Source organism: Betta splendens, chromosome 11 (genome assembly GCF_900634795.4).
Source record: "Betta splendens chromosome 11, fBetSpl5.4, whole genome shotgun sequence".
In the NCBI taxonomy this organism is placed as follows: Eukaryota; Metazoa; Chordata; class Actinopteri; order Anabantiformes; family Osphronemidae; genus Betta; species Betta splendens.
This window is the reverse complement of record NC_040891.2, coordinates 13,408,820-13,433,451: the sequence shown is the minus strand read 5'-3', so window position 1 is coordinate 13,433,451 and position 24,632 is coordinate 13,408,820. Positions and strand designations below refer to the sequence as shown.

Sequence of the window (24,632 nt, the reverse complement as noted above, 5' to 3'; positions counted from 1 at the left end):
TGCTTGGTTCAAAGTGTGTTTTCTGCTGCATCGATCAGCCCTGTCAGATCATAGCGATACCAGTCCCTCCTCCTTCCTGTGTGATGTCACTAACCCCTCCTTCCATCTGGAGGGAGGAAGAAGTTCCAGTGAACGTTGCTCTTCATAGCAGTAACGGCTGTTTCAGGATGTGAGCGTGGCATGGGCTCTAATGTTAAACCGACACCATGAGCGTGGTGGTTTCCAAGTTGGACTTCCTGTTCACCTGTGTGAGCCTGCTGTGCCTGCTGGGCGACATAGTGCTGGACGTCTGTGCGGTGGTGACTTTCTACCAGGCGGAGGACTACGTGTGCGTCGGGCTGCTGCTGCTCTTTCTCCTGGGCTCGTCCGTGCTCGTCCAGGTCTTCAGCTGGCTCTGGTACTGCTATGATGGCTTCAGGACGCAGACGAAAGCTGAGAGCTGCCTGAGCCGGCCCTGTCTCAAGCTCCTTCACGTGGTCCAGCTGGGCAGCTATGTCAGGTTGGAACAGTCTCAAGTTTCACTAACTTGTTTTTATTTGGGACCAACCGTCCAAATCGACTTTCTCTTTCACCTTGTTTTTATCTGAATGCCCAGCGTCATTCACTGCGGCCTACTACTGATATACTAATACTCATATTTTAGTGTGAACTTGAAACCACACTGCTTGGGAATGCCGGGGCTTCTGTGTGTACTGTAGATTATGTAATGGAGGAATCCAAAGCGTTGAGTCATGCCAGGAGCGAGTAGCGAGACAATAACCTGTCTGCAGGAACAGGAGCGTTTCCTCTGTTATCGCTCACACAAAGCGAGTCACACCCGTTTACCTACAGCAAACGCTGGTTTCACGTGTTCTTATCAAAATCTCTTAATAAAGAGGCTTTTTAACCTGGGTCGACCTGTTCCCTCTCAGATTTGCAGGCGTCGTGGAGTCGTCTCTCCTCTACTTCAACAAAAAGGACCCGCAGGGGTACGCGTCGTACCCGAACCACGACCTGAGCCTGTTGCGCCTCATAGAGACCTTCTCAGAGGGCGCCCCTCAGTTCGTGCTCATGCTCACCCTCCTCCTGCAGCGGTTCCAGCTCGATCCTGTCAAAGGTGCATTTCTGTTTCTGTCATTAAATCCTTCGTGTTTCATACACACATGATTTACCGGGGCTGTTCCATCACTTCTCCTCCTCAGTGCTGAAGAGCATTGCCTCCGCCTCAGCCATCGCCTGCAGTGTAACCATATACCACCGCTCCCTGCGCTTCTTCCTGCCCGACAAGAGAAAGCAGAGCTTCCTCTCCTCTGTGGTTTACTTTCTCTGGAACCTGTGTCTCCTCGCGTCTCGTCTCACCTCCCTCGCCCTCTTTGCCTCTGTGCTGCCCTGCTTCGTCTTCGTCCACTTCTTCTGCTCGTGGCTGGTGTTGTTCTTCTTTGCCTGGAGATCCAAGACCGATCTCATGGACAGCCCTGGTGGCGAGTGGCTCTACCGAGCTACGGTCGGCCTCATTTGGTACTTTGACTGGTTTAATGTGTCAGAAGGCAAAACGAGGAACAGGACCATACTCTACCACGGATACATACTCGCTGATGTTTCCCTTCTGTGTGGCCTGTGGTACTGGGCGATGAACACAGACCCACCCTATGTGGAAATACCTCACTTGGTCTCTGTAATTATAGCTTTGAGTGTTGTTGGAGTTTACATCATTGGTCTTTTGTGTAAAGTTATTTATTATAAGTGCTACCATCCAAACCTTTCCAAAGGGGACTTAAAAGGAAGCGAATCTCAACAGGAACCTGAAAGAAGTACAGAACATCCCAGAGGCGAGGATCAAGTGATGTTCAGGACAGGGATCTACAATATGGATGTAGTGGATAGTCCGGAACCATCACCAGCAACAGAACACTACAATAAAAGAATGAGAAGGCTGGCAGGGAACTTCTACTCCTGAACTGCGTTAGTAGAAACCAACAGCAGGTTTAAAACAGAGTCAGGGAACGCATGAATAAGCTCACTACGTAAGTTATTCAAATGCATGCAAGTTAGCATTAACTGGTGCTACTAGTTTACCAAAGTGTGTGAAGTTGACAATCATTCTTTAATCTGTTTACTTGTAAAATATCAGGTTTGTATTAATTTTTACATTTCCATGTTAAGACAGATACTGGTTGTGTTAAATCTTCTAATTGGTTTTCTGTTAAGGAATGAAAATGGTTGGAAAAAGTTTTTTTTAATTAAAAAAAAAAAGAACAATCCAATAGAAAGCACTTGAAATACAACACACAGAATCTACTGTGAAACCGATCTGATGAAAAAAGTCTCAAAGCATTTATTATAAATCAAAACCATCAGCTTATATAAATATTTGACTAAGGTCAATCATAATTTGGCAAATATGCTCAAAGAAGGCCATGTAGTGTCGTTTATGATTATTTTAGTTTTTAAGCTTAAGAAATCACAACTGAAGTCTGAAATGTTTTAAAATTTATTTACATTTGTACTGAGAGTTTCTAGATTCACAGGAAAAACTTTACAAGACCTGTGGAGAGACCCCAAACATTTACTATGAGGAAAGAAGTGATTACTGTCAAAGTTATCATTGATTATTATGATAGTATTCAGCGTACAGGATCACATTCAGCTCCCTCTCATGTCACCTCACAGGTCCTCCACAATGAGATGAAAAACACTAAGTGTGGAGACAAACACAGACACTGCATATGAAAAGTAAATGTTTTTGGCATCAGAAAGAACACGAGGGCATTTAAGAACCTATTTCAAAACAGACATGCAGAGAAAGAAAAACAAATTACATTCAATGAGCTGAAAAATGACGCAATGACTGCAGCCGGACTGAATTTCTCGCCCAGTTAGGTAGTACAATACTGAACAATCAAAGGCACCCGTCCTAAATGTGCCGATCCCTTTAGTAAAACCCGATACGCCTTCAAACACGTGCTACAGATTGTGATTGTCTCCAAGCGACGCAAAGCTTTTCACAGCAACTCAACAAAATAATCTCCTTTCAAAGGAGGCAGAATCCAAACGCAACAGGACAGGACCATCATAAGAGGATGAAAAACAAACGCATTTTCACTCCAAACTGCTCTGAAGGATTTTCAAACTAAATATCTGGTCTATTCCCATTTTATCTGTAGCCCTTCACTAAAATGGTTTCTTGGAACACTGAGCGATCAGTCAACACTCCCGTTTCAGATGCAGTGCAGACTGAAACTAAACCGTAGTAAAGTAAAAAAAGGAACAACACTTTGGATAATATAACAATGCGGTGATAAATGTGTCAAACAAAAGAATCTTACACGTTTCCCTTTGAGATTAAGCATACAGGTTATGGATAAAGGCACAATATAAATATGCACTGTCACGCAAAACAAACTTAAAACTAAATTACACAGAAATACACATTCTTAATGGTCAAGCTGCTTGTGTGTAAAGAAATCTTCAGGCTCAGTATTGTTCAGTCGTCTATTCAACTCCCTGCTTCCCTCAACAGCTCCCACACACTCATGGAAACAGCACAAGTGCACACAAGTCACGGTCCTTTTTTCCTGCGCGGGTCCAGACGCCTTCAACCAGCCTGTGGTTTGTTGGATTAGGCAAATACAACTATTCATGTCAGGTCCATCATGTTGGTCAGTCTAGCGCATTACAGATGAAAACACGGCAGCTAATGATTGAATTACTGACTAACAATTTGGTCTCTAGTGTGAAAACTGTTCCCAGTAGAAATGATGACGCTGTGGACTAAACGATGTGATGATGACGACGTGAACTGCAAAAAATATATAATGAAAAGAAATTTATGGAATTTATAGAAAAAAAAGAGCTGAAATACATAAGCAGAGGATCCAGTTTCACATGAGCTGTTGAATTTAGACTTTACTTTTACCTTTGAAGGGATTTAAAGGACACTTGGGACTTAAAAAAACAAAGACAATTTAGGAAAATTGAGAGGTGAAACACTTATTGCAGCCCATAAAAAAGGTTTATCCTTCATTTAAATTCCCAAATTGGAGGAAACAAGCACTGTGTTCCAAATCCATACTACAAACCAATTCCAGTCTTTTGGTAAACAGGCGTACAAAGTAAACCTCTCCCACATTAGAAGGCTTAGAAGTCACTTGTTATTGTGGTCACCCTTGGGTGTCTAATATTTTAATAGACAGCTGCTACTAGCTTTAGTATTTGCCGTTCTTTAGTGTGATTTTGTTGACTAATCACTGTGATGGTTCCCTTACGCTGACTCTGCTGCTGAAAAAAAAGATAGTAATATGCAAAGGCAATTTAGACCATCATGTATTAATGGACATGGACTAATTAATCCCAAACTCATGCTAAATTTCCAAAGTCCACCTTGATATCAAAGAAGCCTGCAAAGACCTGCTCACCGCCTCATGGGGTCTGTCACATGAAGCTACTAGCAGGCTTTGACAGCGGTTTGTTTTTTAAGACATACTCGTTAATCACAGGCCTCACACACACACACACTTGCATAAAAACGATCACACGTGTGTTGTTGCAACACAGTGGAGAAGTGAGGGCAGCTGACTGATAATGTGGTTCGGTCATGCCATGTCTGAGCATCGTGTGCCAAACTGAAGACCGCCTGAAATGCGGGAAGTACAATAAAAAAATGGTTATTCGGGTTTATGAGAGAGCACAGGATGACTGCAATCATTTTTTTCAGTTCTTATGTTTTTGTTTCAGTTATTCAGAATCTAAACAAAAATATCTAATACCCAAAGGAAAATGCCAATAAGAAAAATTACCCCTTTGGTTGTAATTATGACCAAACAGAGAAATAATCATTCTAAACATTGTATTTGATGCAGAAGCTTGAAAGAGATTGACATAAAGGCAGAGGAGCAGAAAAGAAAGGTGTCCTCCCTTCTGTCCCAAATCAGTGCCGGTTTAAGCCGTGGTGGGGTTAGCTGCCGTAGAGGAGGGAGTGCTGGGCGTAAGGAGCCTTATTCCAGCCGACTGCTGCATCCAGTCCACTTCTCACCATCCGCTCCGGCCCAAAGTCCGCCTCCGATTACCATCACACAGCGAGTCATGAGCGTCAGTCAGAGCAGAATCGAATATGTGAGTGTGTATAGTTGAGGTTGTCAAGGCTTCTCCCTCACAATGTTACTCCACAGGCCAGGAGAGCGACTATATTTTCCCTTTAGATTCACGTCCTTTACAAGAAGTCCAGCTCCAGCGCTTGGTGCAGGGACACGAGGTCACCGTGAGTGGAGATCCGCCAGAAAGGCATATTGTGCTTTACAGGGACAGACATTAATGCAGAGCAAAGTGTTTTAATGGCTTTGTGACGTCAGAACCTAAACTTTAATTCATCCTACATGCACACGATTATGCATTTGGTAGAATTTGGTGCTTTTTGACAGGGACAAATGGAAGGTGGATCTTCTCTCCGATAACAGGACAAGAAAATTAAACTCACCTGTTTTGCTGCAAACTCCTCATCTCGGCCATCACCGATCACAACATAAGTAACTTTCTTCCCAAAGCGGGAGACGATCCTCTCAAAGCAACTCTCTTTTCCTAAAAGAAAAAAAAAATAAAGGTGATAAGTTAGGGCCAACCTTTTGCTCCATGCAGAGCTCCAGGATTGTCACATGGTTTCCTCGTCCTGTTCATTGTGTATTGACGTGTACCTATTTTGGTGGCACTGTAGATGTTCTCAATAGGGAAGACGTCTCCCAGGCCATAGAGCAACACTTTAGCCAGAGCTGGAACCAGCTGAGTGGTGGTGACCAACACGTTCATGCACTTCCCCCTGTCGACACATCAACATGTATAAATACAGACGTGTACAGCTTGTTAAATAAAGGCTGTATGCTGTGGCCTGACCTGGACTGGATGAGCAGTAGCGACTTGAGTGCTGTGCTGAGCCACGCATCTGTAACATTCTCAATTTCAGACTGGAGCCGTAGAAGCAGCTCCCTCTTCATGGGATTCAACAGGCCTGAAGACAACGACACACATTCACGCAGAAACTGTCTGTGATATACAGCGAGTACACAACCTTGCTACGCCAACCTTTAATCATGGCAACATATCAGGAGAAATGCAACACAATCCACATTTCCTACTCACCTCCAACATTTCCTTTATAGTTATTGTAAATCTCTTTTAACCGACGATAGCGAAAGGCCAGTTTGCGCATCCACTCCACTCCTCCCTGGACTCCTGTGGTGGCGCCTGATGTTCCTCCACCAGTAGCACCATTAAAGCCATCAGCCAGGAAGTTGTAGGTACTAAAAGGTGGAAAGCAACACTTGTGGTTGGATTATCGCAAACAAAAAAAAGCTGCTAAACAGATTTTATTATCATGACACTGAATTACTGAATAAGGCCTATTTAAATAAAACAAAAAACAAACACCTGAGGTCCTGCCCATTGTCGTCTGAGGCCACATCCTCAACATGGACTTGATCACATTCCTTAAAGAGAAAAGGGAAAATTCATTTGGTTCCTATTAAACTCATTTGTAAACACTGGATACATCGGGTCACATCGTACCTCCAGGTCATTGAAGAAGAGGTGAGTGTCTGCCAGCTCAAAGATGAGCTCCTCCATCTGTAAGCCTAGGTTCAAGACAGTGGCTGGGTCCTGCACAATTAAACACATACACAATAAACAGTTCAATACACAAACTGTCACCCCTGTGTTAAACGTGCAAATGTTAGTGTGTCCAGACAAACCTTGCCAAACTTCTGTGCATAGGACCCGGTGAGCAGAGAGTGGAATATAATAATGGTTTCATCCAGATCCCACAGAAAAATGCGCTAGGAACAAAAACACAATATCATAAACATATTACGTTCATATAACTTATTTATGATTATTTAGTTTAAATTCCAAATGACAGGAAATAACTTTAATCTTAGGAGACTGACTAAATTCTGGATCTGACCAGTAGGTTAATCAAATATGTCCTGGACTGTACAAACAAAAAGTCCAAAAGTCCATGTTAAAGTCCAGTGTGCAGACAGAGGTGCTGTTTAATCTGGTGCACACTGGACTTGGTTAAATCAACATGCATGGTTACCTCCAGGTCACTGTCGGCAGGTGGAGAGCTGTCAGCCTTTTTGCCTTTTCCTTTGGCTTTGCCAAGAGAGTTCCTGCGTCCAACTTCGTCCTGTTCTCTGACTCCAGCAGAGAGGGACACACTGGTTGGAAGAGCAGCAGCGGCTGGAAGGTTCTCTGGAGGTGAATCTTAGTCCAGAACAAAGTTTAAGGTTACTGGGTTGGACCTCATAGAATCTCGTCTTTCGTTAACTCAGACTAATGATCATCTGTACAGTACAGAAATTCGATGCTAAAGAAAATCAGCTAAAATCACCTCCTTGTGGAAGTCCAGGCAACGGAGCCTCCTCAGACTTCACAGCTGAATATCCAGCCACGCCCACAGCCTGCTCATCAGTGCTGGGCAGCCCTGCAGGAACGTAGCTGGGAGGCAGAGTGTAGTACTGAGAGAACTGACTCTGTCCCAGGGAGTTGTAGCTGCTAAACTCCTGGGGGAAATCAGACAAGTATTTAGTCACAGGACTGAATTTAACAGCATCTCCACATGTAACTATTTCATATTTGTGCCTGATTTTTTTTTTAAATTTGCAATGCACACAAATCTTTTCAGACTGAACCACCATGAGAGTAAATGGTGCACTGATCAACATGACAACAGAGCACCAGCAACAGGTTCCCACAGTAACTACTGTACTTCTTACCTGGTGGGGAACTGTGCTGGAAGCCGTAGTGGCTGCTGTAGCCGACGGGATGTTAGTGTACACGCTAGAGGTTGTAAAGCTCGAGCCTAAAACGAGAAAAACTTTATGTAAAACAGTCAGACAAAATACATGACTAGTGTTCGAATTGACTGAAACCATGGAAAACAGAGCTCTGCCACTTCAAGTTGAAACATATTTTTTAGTACTTTGCATATCTGCGGGATGTGACAGAGTGAAGCTACAGCTTGCCTTGGCTGGGGTATGAGTAGTGAAGCTGGCCTGGCTGGGTTGAGGTATATGCGGTGCTGAAGCTGAGAAATCCAAGCTGACCACCAGAGGGTGTCTCAGGCAGCCCTGTCTCTGTTTTTATGCCTGGCCACATAGCACCTGAAGATGAAAGAGAGCAACGGAGGCAGAAAATAAAAGAGGCAGCAAGAGGAGTGGGTCATAGGAGACAGAGCAAAGTTAAGCAACCAGGTCCTTCAGTCAAGATGTGAACCTTGTGTGTTTAGGCAAAGATCAAGAGCAAATGGATCCCGCAGCGCAAAGCGTAGTAAGCAAAGTAATAAAGGTGTGATGCTGGGCTTTTAGTGAGCGGAGAGTGTTAAAATAGGCCGTTAAAGCAGAAAAGGAACTAACCAAATGGTGGGAGACCATAGGTCTGGCCTGTCTGAGGGAAGGATGAGTAGACAGTGGACTGGGCCAGAGGAGGAAAGGCCACCTGGCTGGTGTACGACGTCACTGCTGGGCTGAAAAAGAGTGTGAGAAACAGTGCTTCTGTCACACAGAACACAGCGAGTACACAGCAGCAGCACCTAATACTGGGGTGTAGCAAATGTGCACGTAAAGGCAACCTTTACGATGTAGAGAAGAACAATGTTCAGGAAAGCCAGCAAAAATGGCCCAGTCAAGGTGCTGGCATTAATGCCTAGAAAATAAGTAATTGTGTTGTACACAAACAGGCTTTGAGGGGCAAAAAGCGATGCTGGTCAGCCTCTGACTCAACCCTAAGTCACCACTTTACCGCTGGCCGATACAGAAAGTGGTTATGGGGCAGGATTAATATTTCTAAAACAGCCAGCCATCAGCAGAGCTTTGCCCCAATGAGGCATCTCACCTGGGGTGTTTTACTACCAATAGAGTGCCGACTGCAGTCTGGATTTTAAAGTGGAAATTCCCGTTTCTGTGCAGATGTCATCACTCATTTATACCTGCTTGTATAGTTACCACGCATGCACACAACGAAATAACAGGTGCACTACTGTCGTTTTGTTTAATCATATTTGAGATCAGAATACTTATATACTGGGGATCTTTACTATATTTGCTAACAGGTAAACCTAAGTAACACTAGACATTTGTTCCATGAAGTGTACTCACTCTCTTCCTTGATAAACCTGTTGAGTGTACTCAGAGGTGGTTGCTGTGTCTGTAAAGAAACAATGCGGTTTAAGCAGGACAAAAGCATCTTTATTGGGCATTGTCTACAACTGTGACAGTGAATCTGTTAATACCAGAATGAGAATAAGAGTTCATTGAGTCACCACATGCTTGTGACGCTGCAGCTCTGTCTGTGTCCGACTGCTCCTGATCACCTAAAACCAACAACAAACTGTCAAACCGTTTCAGGAACAGAGAAGGTGCCGCTGCTGATTTTATTGTTCTTCTACTTACTGGGATCGAGTTGGGCAGTGGACAAGGCAGAATAAGAGTTTTCCTGCTCTGACGAACCTAAAACAGCGCTTGGACTCCCATCGTCCACCAGATTCCTAACAAACATTAATCATGTATAATTACAGAATGCTAATACTAAGAAAATATATAGTTTCAAAAAAGAAGCCTTTCATGACAATGAAAACAACTGAGTAAAATAACTTCAATTTATTCCTTGTGGACATGCACTGGACAATGTAGGCAGCAAAACAGGAGATTTAAAATATTAATCAGGACAAACCTTGGTTCCTTCTCCAGTCCACCATCAGTCTCAATCTTGGCCTTCTTTACCTGGGCATGCACATTTTCAGTTACAAAATGATAACTCTAATACTTCTATTTTAAATATTGCTATTAATGTTTAATCAATGCCTTATATTCATTAATTCAGTTACTCGGGAACATATTTCATCTAAATTTATTTTGAGGTAACAAACATACAACAGAAAAACTGTCAAATGTAAAGAAATGATCATGTTACATAACATTACCCAAGACTGTCTCTAATACGTTTCCCCCATCGCTTAGTCAGTTCAGTGCTATCGTGAATGTCAGCACTTTCTGTTTAAGCCACTGAAATCAGTTTTATATAAAACGAATGAGATCTAAAGGGAACTGTTATCAGAACTTATTAAGACTCTTCTTATTGTCACTTTCTTACATGTTATTATAAAGAATTCCATCTTAAAGCCAGGTTAAGGTAACTGTGCAAACTCACCGGCAGCTCCGGCAGCTCCTGCGAGTCATCCATCTCTGCAGCGGAGCGACCCGACATGTCTGCACGCTCAGCCTACTCTCTGTAGCTGGAAGGCTCGTCTGGACCCTGCTTTACACAACCACAGGTGCAAAAACACTTACAGAATAAATTGCCAGGGGTTATGCCTTATGTATATTCTGATGAGACTCTCCCCTCCCCTCCCCTTGTTCCATAGACACTCATCAATTCATCCACACCCCTGTCGCTATCGCAGGAGTGATCAGCAGAGAGGTAGCAGCGATGAAGGAAGTGGGGCACACTGGTCTAATCTCCTGCACGAGACCCACGAGACACGTGTGGCACTGACGTTTCCCAGTGCTCCCGGTTGCTTGTGTTCAGTGTGGGATTAAGAAAGCGTGCCACTTTACATGTGACCTAACCTACATTCAACAAAAGCGTATTCTCCAGCAGCATTAGGTGCTCAGGTGCAAGCTGTCATATCAATAGATGCCCCGAGGGGATAAGATCTAACCTCAACTGTTTGCCTTTCCCTACAGATGGACAGATAAAACATTTATCCAAGTGAAATAATGTTGACAGACAGAAAATAGGTCAGACATGCATTCAAAAATACACAAATGTGAGCATTTTTGAATTTGCCGTCAGACAATAAATCTGAATCAAGAGTGTGACAGTAAATTGGCAGGACTCTTAAAGCGCACGTCAGCTCACACAAGATGTGAATCACCTTTAAATCGTCACCTTTTTTAATAGTCTCATTAAACACAAACTGTGATGGCAAAACGAATGCCCAACAAGCTTGCCAGGCCATTCTACGACACGTCTATCAGGTTAAGGTTTGAGAATTTTCCTTCAGTAGCATCGGTCCACAACACATTTTCCAAGAAATGATGTCAAGTGACAAGCGACTCTTTGGCAAACGTAAGACATTCTGCAATAGCTTCCTCCGTGTGTACGGCCATGGATATTACGCCTCATTATTTTGTGGATAGTTGACTCATGAATGGAGATTATATCTTCAATCAGTCCTCCTTTTTCTAGTACTCTCCCTTTCATTAAGGTTACTGCATTATGTGCTTGCAGGGGCCTTGGTTTGCCGTAACACAAATCAATAAACATTGATTAAAGTCTTCAGAGTCTTTTTGGTTCTGAAAGTCCAGGTAGTTCTGAACCACAGCCCGACTGTCCAGGCTCAACGCCTCAATCCATGTAATGTTAGGTGATATCAGAAGGCCAGGGCAGCTCCTCTCTCTCAATTAGTACTTATTACCTATTATAAATATTTCATGGGATTGTGCAATAAACATATGAAAGAGGATGACCATTCAAGTGCACAGATATACTGTTATTATTGTCTATAGGTTAGACTTTAGTTAACATAATTTATCAACACTACTAAACCCTTACTGTCCATTGTTTCCGACTGTCGAACCTTAATGCCAACAGTTTATATAAAGTCGACTACAAATGAGGCCATTGTTAACTTTATGTTCCTTACTGGGTATACTGTGGTTCTTCACCATCTGGATTAAGTCCAGACAGGATCACGTCAGGGAAGGTAGAGCTCCTACACATCTTTCAACACGTTAGCAGCCACCGTTAGATTAGCTGGATCCAGCAAATAACCCAGCCGAGGGCAGACTGCTGTGAAGGTGAAGTCTACGGTCTGACTATTTCCTGAAAAGCAATTTATCGGTCCAGCTTTAGAAAAATATACCAAATAGTCAATACGGTGGGCAACAATCAAGCAAGTAACACTTGCTATATTAATATTTTTATGAGCAATTACGATAGATAATGGACGAATTTAGACGTAATGGCACTGGACTCTCCACAGTAGCGTTAGCTTGTCAATGTTACTAGACAAACCGTATGTTCAGCACAACAAAGTATTCTAATAAAAACACTTTGCAATACATTTTGTAACGCACACATACTAAGTAGTACGAATATAATAGTAGCCACAAAACTAGCTGCAGTTAGTTTTGACCGGACATGAAAGTTTTCCGCTCCAGAGAATAGCCTGGACCCGCAGCCATTGGACAGGGCACTGAAATGGCAGCGTGTGAAAACATCTCATTCTCGCTGCACCTATCAGCAAAGCTAAGCGTCGAACACACGCGCCCAGCGCACTGAAGCCACGAAAACCATCCTTACCATTGAAGAAGGGCCGGGGAACGCTCGTAATTTAAGCGTCTTCGGGCCAATCGTGCCAAGCTTTGTCTGTTGTTAAGGAGCACTATTTGGCAGGAAGTTTTCTCGCGGTGCTTAGCACGCATGCGCACAGTGTTAATTTAGAGGAATTTTTCGTCGGCGCCATGGGAGACGACAGGTGTGGAGATGCACCGCAGGTGAGAGGAAATTGGAGACGCTCGTTATTTGGACAGTACAACACACTGTTAAATGTTGTTAGCTTGTCTGCTGTTCTGTGCTGCTGCGTTATTTCTGATAAATGCTTGTCATGCTTAGCAGCTCGTTGACACCTTGTGAGAATAGTACGTTAACCGGTAATTTAATGCTAGCAGGATTTTAGCTTTGACTGTGGTGGGAGAAAAATAGCTAATGCTGATTTTGATGTTTTCAACCTTAGAAAGTACAGTTAAAATATTAGGAGAAGAAACAATTAGGATGAAGTGGGTTTATAGGTTTATAAATCTTCCACTCATCTGTTGGGTCTTAGCACCATCTAATTAAACATTTCTTCAAGAACCATCTAATTAAACATTTCTTCAAGAACCATCTAATTAAACATTTCTTCAAAAAGGAATTTTCCGTTATGCAGCAGGGACATCTTTTAGACTTTGAAGAGCAATAAGCAGGTTAAATTATATGTGTTTTTGTACTAATTGGGTTAACATCGCATAATAAAAGTTTTATTATTTATATATATTTTATTTATATTTAACGCTCTTGCTCTATTCTCTGTTTAGTGTAAAGTTTTGGGACCTGCAGACTTTTATAAACTGATCAGCTGTGTCCTAAAACAATAAGTGGATCTTTTTGGGCCTCTTGTATATTGCTCAGTTCAATAAGTGTCAAACAGTAAATAAAGTCAATGCCCAAAGTAAAAAAGTCTTACGAATTTATTATGTAACAACAAAAAACAAACACTTGCATTGAGTTTAGAGATTTTATTTGCCATTTCTGACAGATTACAGATCAGTCTTTTAGTCGATCATGAAAATGATCCTTTTTGTACAGTAGCAGTGGCATGTAAATAAATATACATAGAAAATTCAAAACAACAGAAGTGTTATGCTTCCAAATATGGAAGAAAATGATCTAGAACCGTGCCTTGTTTCATATTTGATTATTTTCAGCAGTATTAAAAACATTTGCTTTATGTAAATTCATGAAAGTACTGATTGGGCCAAAATACCTTCGTAACAATCTCTACTGGGCTGAAAAGCCTCCTTTCTTATAGATTTAATGAATATTGTAGCATAAATTACTTTAAAGAGATAAAATGACAATGATTCTTTGCGTCAACAAGACATTATTGCACATTCCAGAACCATATTATGCAGCAGGCCAGTGGCTAAAGTAGCAGGAAAGCCAATGCATGCTCCACCCTGTGGTTCTTCATCAAGTTATTGAAGCACTTCTTTTAATATATGGACTGTTTTGTAGAAAAGGAACTAAAGGGTTTAGGGGGAAGCGATATGTACATACAGTATACATGGATCAGGCCGCCTTGGACAGGCACAAGACATTCACAGTTCTTCTCTACATGATGCATAAATAAAAACAAACATTTGTGAGCTTCGATTCAATGGTCTATCTGGAGTGTTTGCGTTAAAACAGCAACCACACAGTTGTAAAGAAGCTTGATATACAGTATATGCTCTCATTGATGTTATTGCTGGTTGAATTCTGTATCACACACTCTTAATCAATAAGAGAGGTTTGTCATTGAGTTCGCAAACAGCAGATATATTGTATATTAACACAGTCACTAGTTGTAGATGAAAAAATAAAATGCCATATAGGAAATAAAACTTTGATTTACTCTAGGTTTATATATATATTTATATTTATATATATATATATATGTATTAGGAAACATTTGGAACTCATTTATAATGTACTGGATGCAGAACCTTCTTAAAGGTAAACAGTTAATGTTTGTGATTATTAAAACATGGAAACATTTTGGTTTTGCAAAAAAATATATATATATGTAACTTTTTTCTATACAGTACAGTGACACTTTGATCTTAATTTTATGAGGACAAACCTGTCAAACAAAATGTTGTGCTAGACAAAACCCTAAACATTACTGTTTGGTCCATTTGGTACAGTGTTGAAATATAATTTTCTCTCTCCAAAGTTGAGATGTGAACTAAGAAGAAAGATATGCTGCTGTCTATTAATGCAAAGTTGATGATATTCAAAGCAGAACGTTTAGTGACCGTTGTTTCCTCAAGTGCAATGGAGCGGTTGCATGAAAATAACAATGCGTTAGAAACTCAAAGACAAAAATTTACAGTATGTTGAAATGTAATGAAGGCATCACCCTTAACTGCTATCACTCTGGCCAAAAGTTCAAACATAAGAAATATTATTGTGGCGTCTGATAAATCTGGCTGTTCCTGGCCAGCGCTGCTGCTGCTGCTGCCGTCGTCCAAACTGCTTTCGAACCTCAGGCACTTCTCTTCATACCACTTCGCCAGTAGCTGTAAGGTCCAGAGCACCGGTGCTTTATGACCTCATGGTGCATCCATTCTTGGCACACATGTAATATAGTTTTAGGTGGTTGAGGCAGAGGAGTAGAGCCGTTGACATTGTAACATGAGAGTCGCCATCTGTACACTCATACAACAGATCTCTCATCCTGTCCCATCAGGCCTTAGCTGTAAAGTTCCTCAGGCTGCTCCACTGTGGTCCCGCTATCGAAATAAGACTCTCCATTCACGGTTTCCCTCCTGTTTCTTGTTTATTTCTTGGACAGACGAGACTTTGCCATTCACATGAAGGAGAGTTCTGCCGGAGGGCCGTAGGAGAAGCCTGGGAAGGCTCCAGCTGCTTCCTTGACACTGCTGGTCACAGTCAGGGTGTCGTTGCAGAGGGAGGAGGACACGGGCAGGTGGGTGAACTCAGGGTCAAAGTGTCGCAGGTCTGTGGGGCCGGTCTGAGGAACAAAACCGAAAAGGAGATTAGACGCGTAATCCAGGAAAATGAGTCATGACCTCCATCGAATGGTTAAGCAGCTTGTCTCATTTCATCATACTTTGTAAACAAACTGAATCAATAATGAAAATACCAGTTTAAACGTACCACTGAGGGGGCGAATGGGGGTGAAAGCTTCTTTCCCATCAGATCATCCCAGTTAATTGGAGAAAAGAAGGAATGGTACTTGAGTTCAAGCTGGAAGGAAAAGGAAGCGCTTGATGAGCAGTCTGATTTAAAAAAAAAAAAAAAAACATCTCCGAAACTACATTTCTGTTACATGTAGTGAAGGATCATCTGATCTGTGCACTCACAAAGTCGTCCTTCGCTCCCAGCCTCTTGGTGCGGTCCTTCTGCAGGAGCCCCTCCAGCAGTTCCCTCCCTGCGTTTGACACGTTGGGCTTGAGCACAGGAGCCTTGTGCAGGATGTTGTTGTACATTTCTGCTGTGTTGCGACTGTAGAACGGGGGCTGTTTAACAAAAGTGATAATAACAAGTTTAGTTTAATTCATGTGTAAGACAGGGAAGTTGCATTGGAGACACATTGAAGTCACAGATTACACTTACAAGTCCGTAGAGCATCTCATATAGCACCGATCCCAGGCACCACCAGTCCACTGTACGGTCATACGCTTGCTTCTGGAGGACCTCAGGGGCCAAGTACTGTGGAGAAAGGTTCCATGTCAGCTTATATCTGTATTAGGTGTCATCAGTTAAGCTTCTGCTGAATTACTGAGGGTGTATAAGAGTCCACAGGTGAGCTTTATACCTCTGGTGTCCCGCAGAAGGTTGTTGTGGTGCCATTGGGTTCAAGACCTTCTTTGCAGAGGCCAAAGTCTGTCAGTACAATGTGGCCTTGTGAATCTAAGAGAATGTTCTCAGGCTTCAGGTCTCTGTAAAGATCAAGGATAATGTTCCATTAGCCTCGATTTACAATGTAAGCACTTGTCCACTAGGGGGAGCCGTGGGACCGTTCCTCACCTGTACACAATGTGCAGGGAGTGTAGATATCCAAGTGCACTTGCAATTTCAGCAGCGTAGAACCTGGCTCTGGGCTCGAGGAAGATCCTCTCCCTCTGGAGATGGTAGAACAGCTGGAAAAAATACGGCCGCGTGTCAACGTTTTAACATCAAACAGACTGGGATATTCTGGCTGGATTAAAGTCCGGGGTTTATATCTGCGTGTTGTGAGGTTTCATCTTACCTCTCCACCGTTAACATAGTCCAGCACAAAGTACAGCTTGTCAGTAGTTTGAAAGGAGTAGTGGAGCCCCACCAGGAAGGGATGCTTGATGTTTTTCATCAGCACGCTGCGCTCAGCCATGATATGCTTTTGCTGGGGGGCGAGACGGGAAATATAGAATAAGCTTCATTCATCATAATGGAGTTTGAATTAACACACTGATTTAATTATTCGTTGTATTACCTCTTTTTTCTTTAGTATGATTTTCTTCTGCAGCACCTTTACAGCGTAGTATTTGGTTGACTCTTTGTGTCGAGCCAGTAGAACCTTTAACAGAACATTTGCATCAGTGATGTTGTCAGCGCTTCAGCATTTAAACATTTATTACATGAGTAGCTTAAGGAAACAATTGAAATAATATAAATAATATAAAAATATGGATTCACCTTTCCAAAGCTGCCTTTGCCGATGATTTTGAGGTAGTCAAAATCACAGGGTTTTATCCTGAGGAAGAGAAACCGACAAAATTTAGCTTCTTTTTCTGTATATTTCTCAACAAAATTGTAGTTGTCAAGATTTTTAGTAACATAAGTGTATTAAAGTACTCACTGAGTGTCCTCAGCCAGTGAACTTCGTGAATTTAGGCACATCTGAAATGTATGAGGAGAGAGAATTTATTAATATTTTTTGTTTAGGCAGAAAATGAGTCAGACATTCAGGCAGTTTCAGGTTTCTGCTTACCGGACGTTCAGAAAGTGGATCATTTCCTACTTCCTCGTTTTGATTCTCATCGATCTTCAGAAAGTTGTTAACTTCAACACTGGATGAAACACAAGCAGACAGAAACTTCAGCTTTCATTGTTGACCCCGTTTGACTTAACAGGAGACTAAGACTGAAAAACTACCGGGGGGCCAGATAATTAATCCAACCTTCCAGACAGGTCAAATTCTGGAGGAGCTCATCTGTGTGGCGCTAGCTAACCTGTCTGAGGACAAGCTTTTGCTTCTGAACCGCAATAGCAGGGTTCAGACAGCTCTGCAGGACTCAGTGGTCCAGCTTAGACGCCCTTCACGTCCTGGAGCATCTGGAGGACACGCACGCATCATCTGGGTATTTTCCAGAGCTGGCCCTGCAGTTCAGGACAGTGTGATGGGCCGAGCTTCGCATCACGTAATAATTGAATTACTGGTTTACCCTCGTCTAGGGGACACAGGGGATTTGCTGGAAGGTGATTAGGCAGTGGGGGGTAATTAGCGGGCTTGTCATGAAAGAACTATTCTTACGCTGGCTTCTTAAACCCAGATTATAGTGTTCACAGAATGTCCTGCCAGACACAGATGACTGATTGGATTGGCTCACAGCACCGTGATAATGAATGGGCTAATGGTCAGAAATAAATACTAGAGCCAGGAAGCAACTCCTGGCCAATTTTCCATCCGGTTTTTATGTAAGAGAACGACCTTTTTTGTTAATAATACTCACTGTTGGCAGATATGTGGAGTGGACACCAGCTTCTGGATGAAGTCATTCAGCCCCATTTTCCTCTCCTTGATGAAAGCTGCGAGCGGAGACAGAGGGGAAACCATTTGCGTCAGAGGACACAGCATCACATACACGCACCAGTCACCACGCAGTGGAGCACGGGCTTGCGTTGCCCGTTAGAGGAGAAGGCGCCAGCGCTGCTGCTCTAATCCACAGTCGAGGACTTCCAGAAGCGCTATAACTGGGAAGGTTTGCGTGTTGTGCAGCCCTGATGCTGCGAGTTTACACGTTATGCAACCACTCGGGTCGCTCGTTCAGATGCCAGATGTGATGGACAGCAGAGCCTTTCCATAGATGCTTACAGCAGCATCAGCCAGATATGCATGCACATTTCTCAGCAACAATATAATTTAAATTTGAACATTGATACCAAAATTAAAAAGAATGTTTGTCTAACTTGTAATAATAAACAATAACAAATATTCAGCATCGGTGATAAATCTAAAAATATATATTCACCAGTGAGAACAGCTACGATCCCCCTCATTTTGCAGTACGTTAGATCACATCCAGCTTCAGTCACCGCCATGGTGAGTCACAGACGAGTTTCTAGTTCAAAAACGGCGATAGCTCCTCTGGTCCCCGTCAAAGCGCTAGTTCACCGCGGACGCGTCAACGAGCTCAGACCGCCGCGCTCCGCTCCGTGCTGCTGCTGCTGCTGCCCGCGGAGCGCGGCCCGGCTCTTTATACGGAGCACGTGGTGCCGGCGGCCGGGCCCGCCCCTCCGTTCGTCACTCGCCGTAACCACGGCAACCACCCAGGGGAGCGTGACGTCACGGGATTCCGCCGCAGCCATATACTGCCTGCAGAAGGCAGGCGGCGGATGACGCGGGGAGCTCACCGCAGAGGCGGCGGAGGGGGGGGGGGGGGGCGTTAGAAGCCCCCCACACACGCTCACATCCTCCTCCTCATTTTTTTTGAATGGAAAACTCCAACTGAGTGCAAACACTGGGCATACTCCGAATTTATTGGCTTTTATTATGGAAAATAAAAATACTGCAGTGACACCAGAGCTGATGCTCTAATGCTGTTTGTTTCAATGGTGACTGTATCCAGACCTATGAAATAATGGGCACCAGAACCAGTCAAACCTTTAAAATGAGAGGTGAACATTTAATCTGCAGAAAGGACAAGTCTGGCATTTTCTGGACAGGTGTGTCACAGTGGCTGCATCTCTGCCTGTAAAGCTGCAATCCCCGATCCAAAAAGAGAATAAAGCCCTCAAGGACGAAAGCTCGGTAGATAATTACAATCTTGCATCTGTCAACAAGGAAGGAACTTAATCGAGGTAGAAATTTAAAGAATAACCATAAGCTCATTGTTAAACCTACAGCTACAAATAGAGTGATGCGCATCCTTTCTGGAGCTCTTCATGCTGTTTAATTATGAAGGTGACTTTGCTGCAGAATTACATAAATTCAGAGGAACTGCACATGACGTGCTCATTTGGGCTTAAGCAACGATCGGTCCAGCTGTCAGAGATGTGGTCCACTAACCCTGTAAGTTACATAACTGTGCCATAATGCAGATAGTCCCACTGCCTGAGGAGGAGACTGAACCACATAGGAAGTTTTCCACTCAGTGTTTTTCGGCTGAGGTTTATGGAAACGCTGCTTGATCACTTATTGGACACATAATGGCCTTTAGAAACTGAAGATGAAAGCTCTTATTTGCGTGACTGCATGTTTGTTACTATATTTGCTCAAATGCCAAACCTTTTTAATGCTGTTTTAATTATTCTTCTCCACATTGTTACGGCCCCACGGCTGTGGTCACACCCGCATGTAGACACACACACACACACACACACACACACACACACACACACACACACACACACACACACACACACACACACACACACAGATGCAGCCCACACACACACACACACACACACACACAGATGCAGCCCACACCGCGGCCTTCACTGTGCTTTGAAGGTCACGTCGTACTGTATGTTCCAGGTATTTACCATTTCAAAACATTTCTCTGCGCGTTATTCTGAGGCTAGTGGATCTTCGTCTCTTTGTTTAATTGTACTTCCTGATAATTCTCTGGCCAGTTAACTTATTTTTTTGTTATGGTTTTACATCTGTACTTTTTCACCGCTGTTCCATGAACTATGGGGATTTAGTATTTTTTTTAGTTTCAGTCAGTGTCAGTGGGAAAGTCCGGCCTTTTGTCAATGACCTGACAGTCATGTGTAAGTTAAAGGAAGTGTTAAAAAAGTTCAGGGCCTTATCAGTGCTTCAGGCTCAAACAGGAACCAGCTCACATCATTCTGGCGGAGAAAAGCAAGTAACGTGACACGTTGACTGATACAATGACAATGATACCTCTGTCTTCGTATCAGGGTTTTTCCTCACCTCAAGAAGTTTTTGTCCGTTTTGTTCGAGTGTATCTTGTTAGAGTCTAGAAAAGGGCAGATCTCATGCACAGCAGTCTTCCACCCACACGTCTGTGTCTAGATTTTCAGGGTTCTTGAACAGTCGACAGCTGATTGAAGTGGTGTTTCCCCTTTTTTATTCTGAGTGTGTTTTTACAGTATGAGTAACTCATCGTTTGGTGACAGGAAACTAAACCTCACAGCAGTCTGATGAGAATCTGTTGTGTTGTGATTACGGCTTAAGGTCATGTTCATTCTAGTTAGTTTGGTGTTTTCATAAAATGTCAGAAAAATTACAGTCTAAATATCCTTGACAAGCTCTTCTAGTGACATTTCCAAAGCTATTATATATTCTCAAATTTAGTTTAAAGCCAAAGTAATTTCTCACTTTCTCTGAGCCAGCATTGCTCCGCCACATGGAGGGATCAGGCTATTTTAGCACCCCCACACAAGCTGCGCTGCTTTTCTTGGCTGTGTCCAGTGGTGTGATGGATGCTGAACAGACGGGCACCACTCCTGCTCGCTGAACCGTGGTCGTGTGAGTCACCTGCCATCCAATCCAGTAAAAGCCTTTCTATCTCTTACAGGGTGTCATTAGTTAGACGTCTCAGCCTCGGTGTCGTACAACCGGTTCTGCATGACTTCCACTCGAACATCCAGTCATGCATTAGAGTTGGTAGGTTGTAAGTAATGTGTTTTAATTAATCTACACATTACATAATTCATACATCTGTTCATGTCACTTAATTAAACATTCATTTGGTGCCTATGAATGTTAAACGGTGGGTTCTACGTACGCTGTGTTAAACAAGCTCACCTCTGACTCAGATGTAGTGGTGATACATACGAGACACACGCTGAGGCTAATGAGGAGTTCGACTGCTACCTGCTCGCCTCTGGTGAAGTGGTGGGAGGCGTGAATGTGGATGAATGACTCACACAGGCAAATGGGCTCTTTGTGACCAGCTGCGAGGCTGACAGGAAGGCTGCTGGCTAATGAGGATGAGAAGAGAGGCTGTCTGTTACAACCCGCTCTGAGGAGCACGCAGGGCCCGTGCGTTTGAGATTAGATCTGCTAAAATCTCCTCCTCTGGTTCTGAGCCTGCCGCCTGCATCACTCTCTCACATGCTCGCTGTGCTGTCTCATTACTCACACAGAGAACCGCAGAGACGCAGACCGGAGGTGGCGGCCCAGTCCTGCACTGCAGTGCGGCCTCAGGCCTCGGCGGGTGGGAGCTCGTGAAACCAGCGCTAGAACTGCACCGCTGAAAACCCAGGCAAGAGCAGAACTGTTCCTAAAAGTGTCCATGGGGGATTAAATGGCTGCTTGTGTGCCTTGTATCAGATAAGAGGGAAAACCCACACTGATGGCAAATTATTCTTCATTACTTTGATATGCTGCCAGGTAAATGGGGTTTCTACAGTAAAGCCTTTGTGCATAATAGCAATAGTAGACAGTGACAATAGTAGACTCGCCAATGAATGATAGTAAGCAGATAATATAAAACCTAAGCATCACCAATCAACCGGAGACCTAGAAACTGAGGCCTGCTTGTGGTACGTCACCACTACCCCAGAAGCACACAGGCTCACCCAGATGAAGCCAACTCGCCAGCAAAGCCACAATCACATTATTCATTTGATCCAGTTTGCGGTGTCTGTCTGACAAATCCAGCGTAAACCTCATGAGGTCAGTTATCGCAGCTATTAATCTGGAAAACGTCCCCTGAGAATCCAGTCGACGGTGGCAGCTGGAAACCAAATCAGATGTTCCTGAAGTGTGGAGGGATTTAGATGATGACGACAGCAGAGCGATTGCGTTACAAATTCAAGTCGCGGGTCCAATACGAGGCCTCACATCTGAACCCTGTAAACAACTGCTGTTGATGGTGTGAGGAGCGCTTGTCTGGCTTTCTGGCCTATTGTCAGTTCACATTTATGCAGGAATCGATTCTTTTCAAAAATATTAGAAGTGATTTACCAGTCAGTCGACGTGTTCCACAGGCCACATCCAGTCACGTGCAGTTCATGATGCCATTAATCCAAACAAATGCTCCTGAGCCTTTGCAGACCACAAAGACTGACACTAGATTTGCATGCTGGGTTTGTGAAGCTACATGCAGGTGCTGGTATAATGTCAGGGTTTGGCCACGTCTCACACCCCTAAACACGTAGTGCAAGACTGACTAATGTCTTTACTTTCCCTCTTGTGAAGCCGATCAGCTTATTGATAAAAATGCACAAACGCAACCGTGCATTGTTTATGACAGAGTTCGTCTGGCTGCTTCCCACTGCCTCCATATCTTAAACTCCACCAAGCTAACAGGTTGCAGCCTTTCCTCTGCCTCTGTGATGAACGCCAGACTTATCTGGTCCCTTCGGTGCTGGTTACATTGTGAAGACGCAGGATTAGCTTTTATCCTGTCGGGTGATAAGTGATGAAGAGCAGAGGAGCTGAAAGGCTCTGGAATGAGCCCGAAAATGCTAGAAGAGGAGCAGCAGCAGCCAGCTGTTGGTGTGGCTAAGAACTAACTGCGTAAACGCCACGGCGTCAACGCAGCGGAGGCAACGTGACGACAGCCTCACGCCAGAACTATCAAGCTACAGCGGAAAAGTTGCACGTCTCAAGGTGCAGCATCCTCCGCTGTGCTGCTGAGATGCAGCCCATTATTCCCGACGCCATCCCATAATACTGCCAGTCAATTACCCAGCTCCTACCTATGAAGGATTTCTTGCCGGTCTTCATGTCCTCCTGAGCTCTGATTGTATTTGCTGTCTGGCACAGAACCTGCGACGGCTGAACGTCTGTCTGCTGCACAGCGTTCGGGTCAAGGATGTAGCTCCGCTGCAAAAATGCCTTCCCCTTTTGCTTCGCCTTCGCTGCAGCTCCGGCCGCGTGAGCCTTCGAATTGCAGGCAAATAACTTTCCCCGCTGCGCCTCCCTCTTCCCACTGTCGTTTTGTCCTCTTATCGCCCTGCCTGCACCGAGCCCAAACAGCAGAAGCCACAGATCTGTGACGTGCCCGCCTCTCCTCCTCCGTGCACCCCCCCCCCACACACACACACACACCTCCACCCTCCACCCTCCACTGTTCGCTCATCTACCTGGAGAGCCTCGAACAAAACAAGAAGCAGGTGTCTGATTACGGCTCCCTTCAGCGTGGGAGTAAAGCTGGAGGGCAGCGTGGTCTCCATGACACAGAAACCACCTGAGGAATATACAATAGAGACAAAGGAGGCTTCGAATGGGCTTTTAATTGGCCACAACTGCACCAGGGTCATCTGCTCATCAGCCCCTCTACCACCTTCATTTACTGTCTCTGAGGAGGGGGGGGGTGAGGAGCCTGGCTAGTGACACCAGCAGCTCAGGTTGCGTCGTTAGCCATGAGATACAGGAGCAACAGCAGCGTCACTGTTGAGTAATGCTGCTGGTCACGCTGAGGCTTTAACTGTGTCCAGCTCCGCTAGCTCGTATATGTGCAGCTGAATCATGGGCTCATTTAATGGATTATCATCCTAGTTTACCTGAAACACTGCTGTTTGACGAACAACTGCACGGTTGCTAATATAATAAACATAAGGTCAATGTTTCATTTACAAAGCCTCAGCTGCGCCGTGTCGTTTCACTTTACCTCTTCGAACCCATTTGAGACCAATCCTTTGAGAGCTGTGATACCCGTGATGTCAGCTTGCACCTATTGTCAATTCTAGTCCAGAATCCTGAACCCTCACAGTCAGGAGGCAGGAGTGTGATTATTGTTTATGTGAAACAATATCTGCGCTGCCGAGTGTCTTTGTAATAAAGTCTTCGTCCGGAAGGATGTGTGTTTGCAGTGGGAACTATTTCGAAGCCTGCTCCTTTATTAATAGGAAAACAAAAGCCTGTGACACGCTGATTCCTGCCCTGCTGCTCATCTCCAGCTTCTCAGTAAACAACAACTGACAAACATTATATAAGTTTGAAAACCAAACTGTATTAATATATTAATTTAAAGGAGGTTTGACTCCTCCCTGAAGCTCTCGCTGTGTCATTTTTTTTCTCCCGTTGAAATGAAGCAACTTCGCCAACAAACATATTTTTGCAGCCTGCTCATCACCTCCAACAACACTGCACCACATAGTTCACAGGGAATGTAATAATAAATACACAGTGATACCGTGTAACTTGAAACTTTCAG

At 43.8% G+C, this 24,632-nt stretch overlaps 4 protein-coding genes across 8 annotated transcripts in view; 2 read left to right on the top strand and 2 right to left on the bottom strand.

Moving 5' to 3' along the window:
• The first annotated feature begins 99 nt into the window (after window positions 1-99).
• LOC114865229 (XK-related protein 8-like) lies at window positions 100-3,814 on the top strand. Its single transcript, XM_029166178.3, has 3 exons — window positions 100-499; window positions 912-1,096; window positions 1,182-3,814. The coding sequence occupies exons 1-3, from the start codon at window positions 207-209 to the stop codon at window positions 1,934-1,936; spliced, it is 1,233 nt and encodes a 410-aa protein (XP_029022011.1). The 5' UTR covers window positions 100-206; the 3' UTR covers window positions 1,937-3,814.
• On the bottom strand, window positions 2,453-12,476 carry eya3 (EYA transcriptional coactivator and phosphatase 3). Of its 4 annotated transcripts, none has more exons than XM_029166166.3 (19): window positions 12,331-12,476; window positions 10,174-10,281; window positions 9,697-9,746; window positions 9,417-9,511; window positions 9,257-9,337; window positions 9,123-9,171; window positions 8,382-8,491; window positions 7,992-8,129; window positions 7,743-7,828; window positions 7,358-7,529; window positions 7,064-7,230; window positions 6,717-6,800; window positions 6,535-6,624; window positions 6,397-6,455; window positions 6,109-6,269; window positions 5,863-5,977; window positions 5,667-5,788; window positions 5,453-5,553; window positions 2,453-5,269 (listed from the first exon to the last, which is right to left on the bottom strand). In XM_029166166.3, the coding sequence occupies exons 2-19, from the start codon at window positions 10,228-10,230 to the stop codon at window positions 5,189-5,191; spliced, it is 1,818 nt and encodes a 605-aa protein (XP_029021999.1). In that variant the 5' UTR covers window positions 10,231-10,281; window positions 12,331-12,476; the 3' UTR covers window positions 2,453-5,188. The 4 variants fall into 4 exon arrangements, with proteins under 4 accessions (XP_029021999.1, XP_029021998.1, XP_055368686.1 ...); XM_029166165.3 differs by having other exon boundaries at window positions 10,174-10,278; window positions 12,331-12,466; XM_055512711.1 differs by having other exon boundaries at window positions 9,287-9,337; window positions 10,174-10,278; window positions 12,331-12,466.
• An 813-nt stretch (window positions 12,477-13,289) lies between these two features.
• Window positions 13,290-23,420, bottom strand: si:ch211-195b13.1 (STKc_SGK domain-containing protein). Of its 2 annotated transcripts, none has more exons than XM_029166177.3 (13): window positions 23,173-23,420; window positions 18,009-18,084; window positions 17,267-17,345; window positions 17,135-17,175; window positions 16,972-17,029; window positions 16,769-16,852; window positions 16,547-16,678; window positions 16,324-16,436; window positions 16,112-16,235; window positions 15,910-16,005; window positions 15,657-15,812; window positions 15,451-15,540; window positions 13,290-15,304 (listed from the first exon to the last, which is right to left on the bottom strand). In XM_029166177.3, the coding sequence occupies exons 1-13, from the start codon at window positions 23,198-23,200 to the stop codon at window positions 15,140-15,142; spliced, it is 1,242 nt and encodes a 413-aa protein (XP_029022010.1). In that variant the 5' UTR covers window positions 23,201-23,420; the 3' UTR covers window positions 13,290-15,139. The 2 variants fall into 2 exon arrangements, with proteins under 2 accessions (XP_029022010.1, XP_029022009.1); XM_029166176.2 differs by lacking the exon at window positions 23,173-23,420 and adding an exon at window positions 18,528-18,736.
• LOC114865226 (uncharacterized) overlaps window positions 15,125-24,632 on the top strand; it is a 31,918-nt gene continuing 22,410 nt past the window's right edge. The window contains exon 1 of the mRNA XM_029166174.3: window positions 15,125-15,259. The gene's annotated coding sequence lies outside the window, so the exon portion shown is untranslated. The remainder of the gene's footprint in view (window positions 15,260-24,632) is intronic.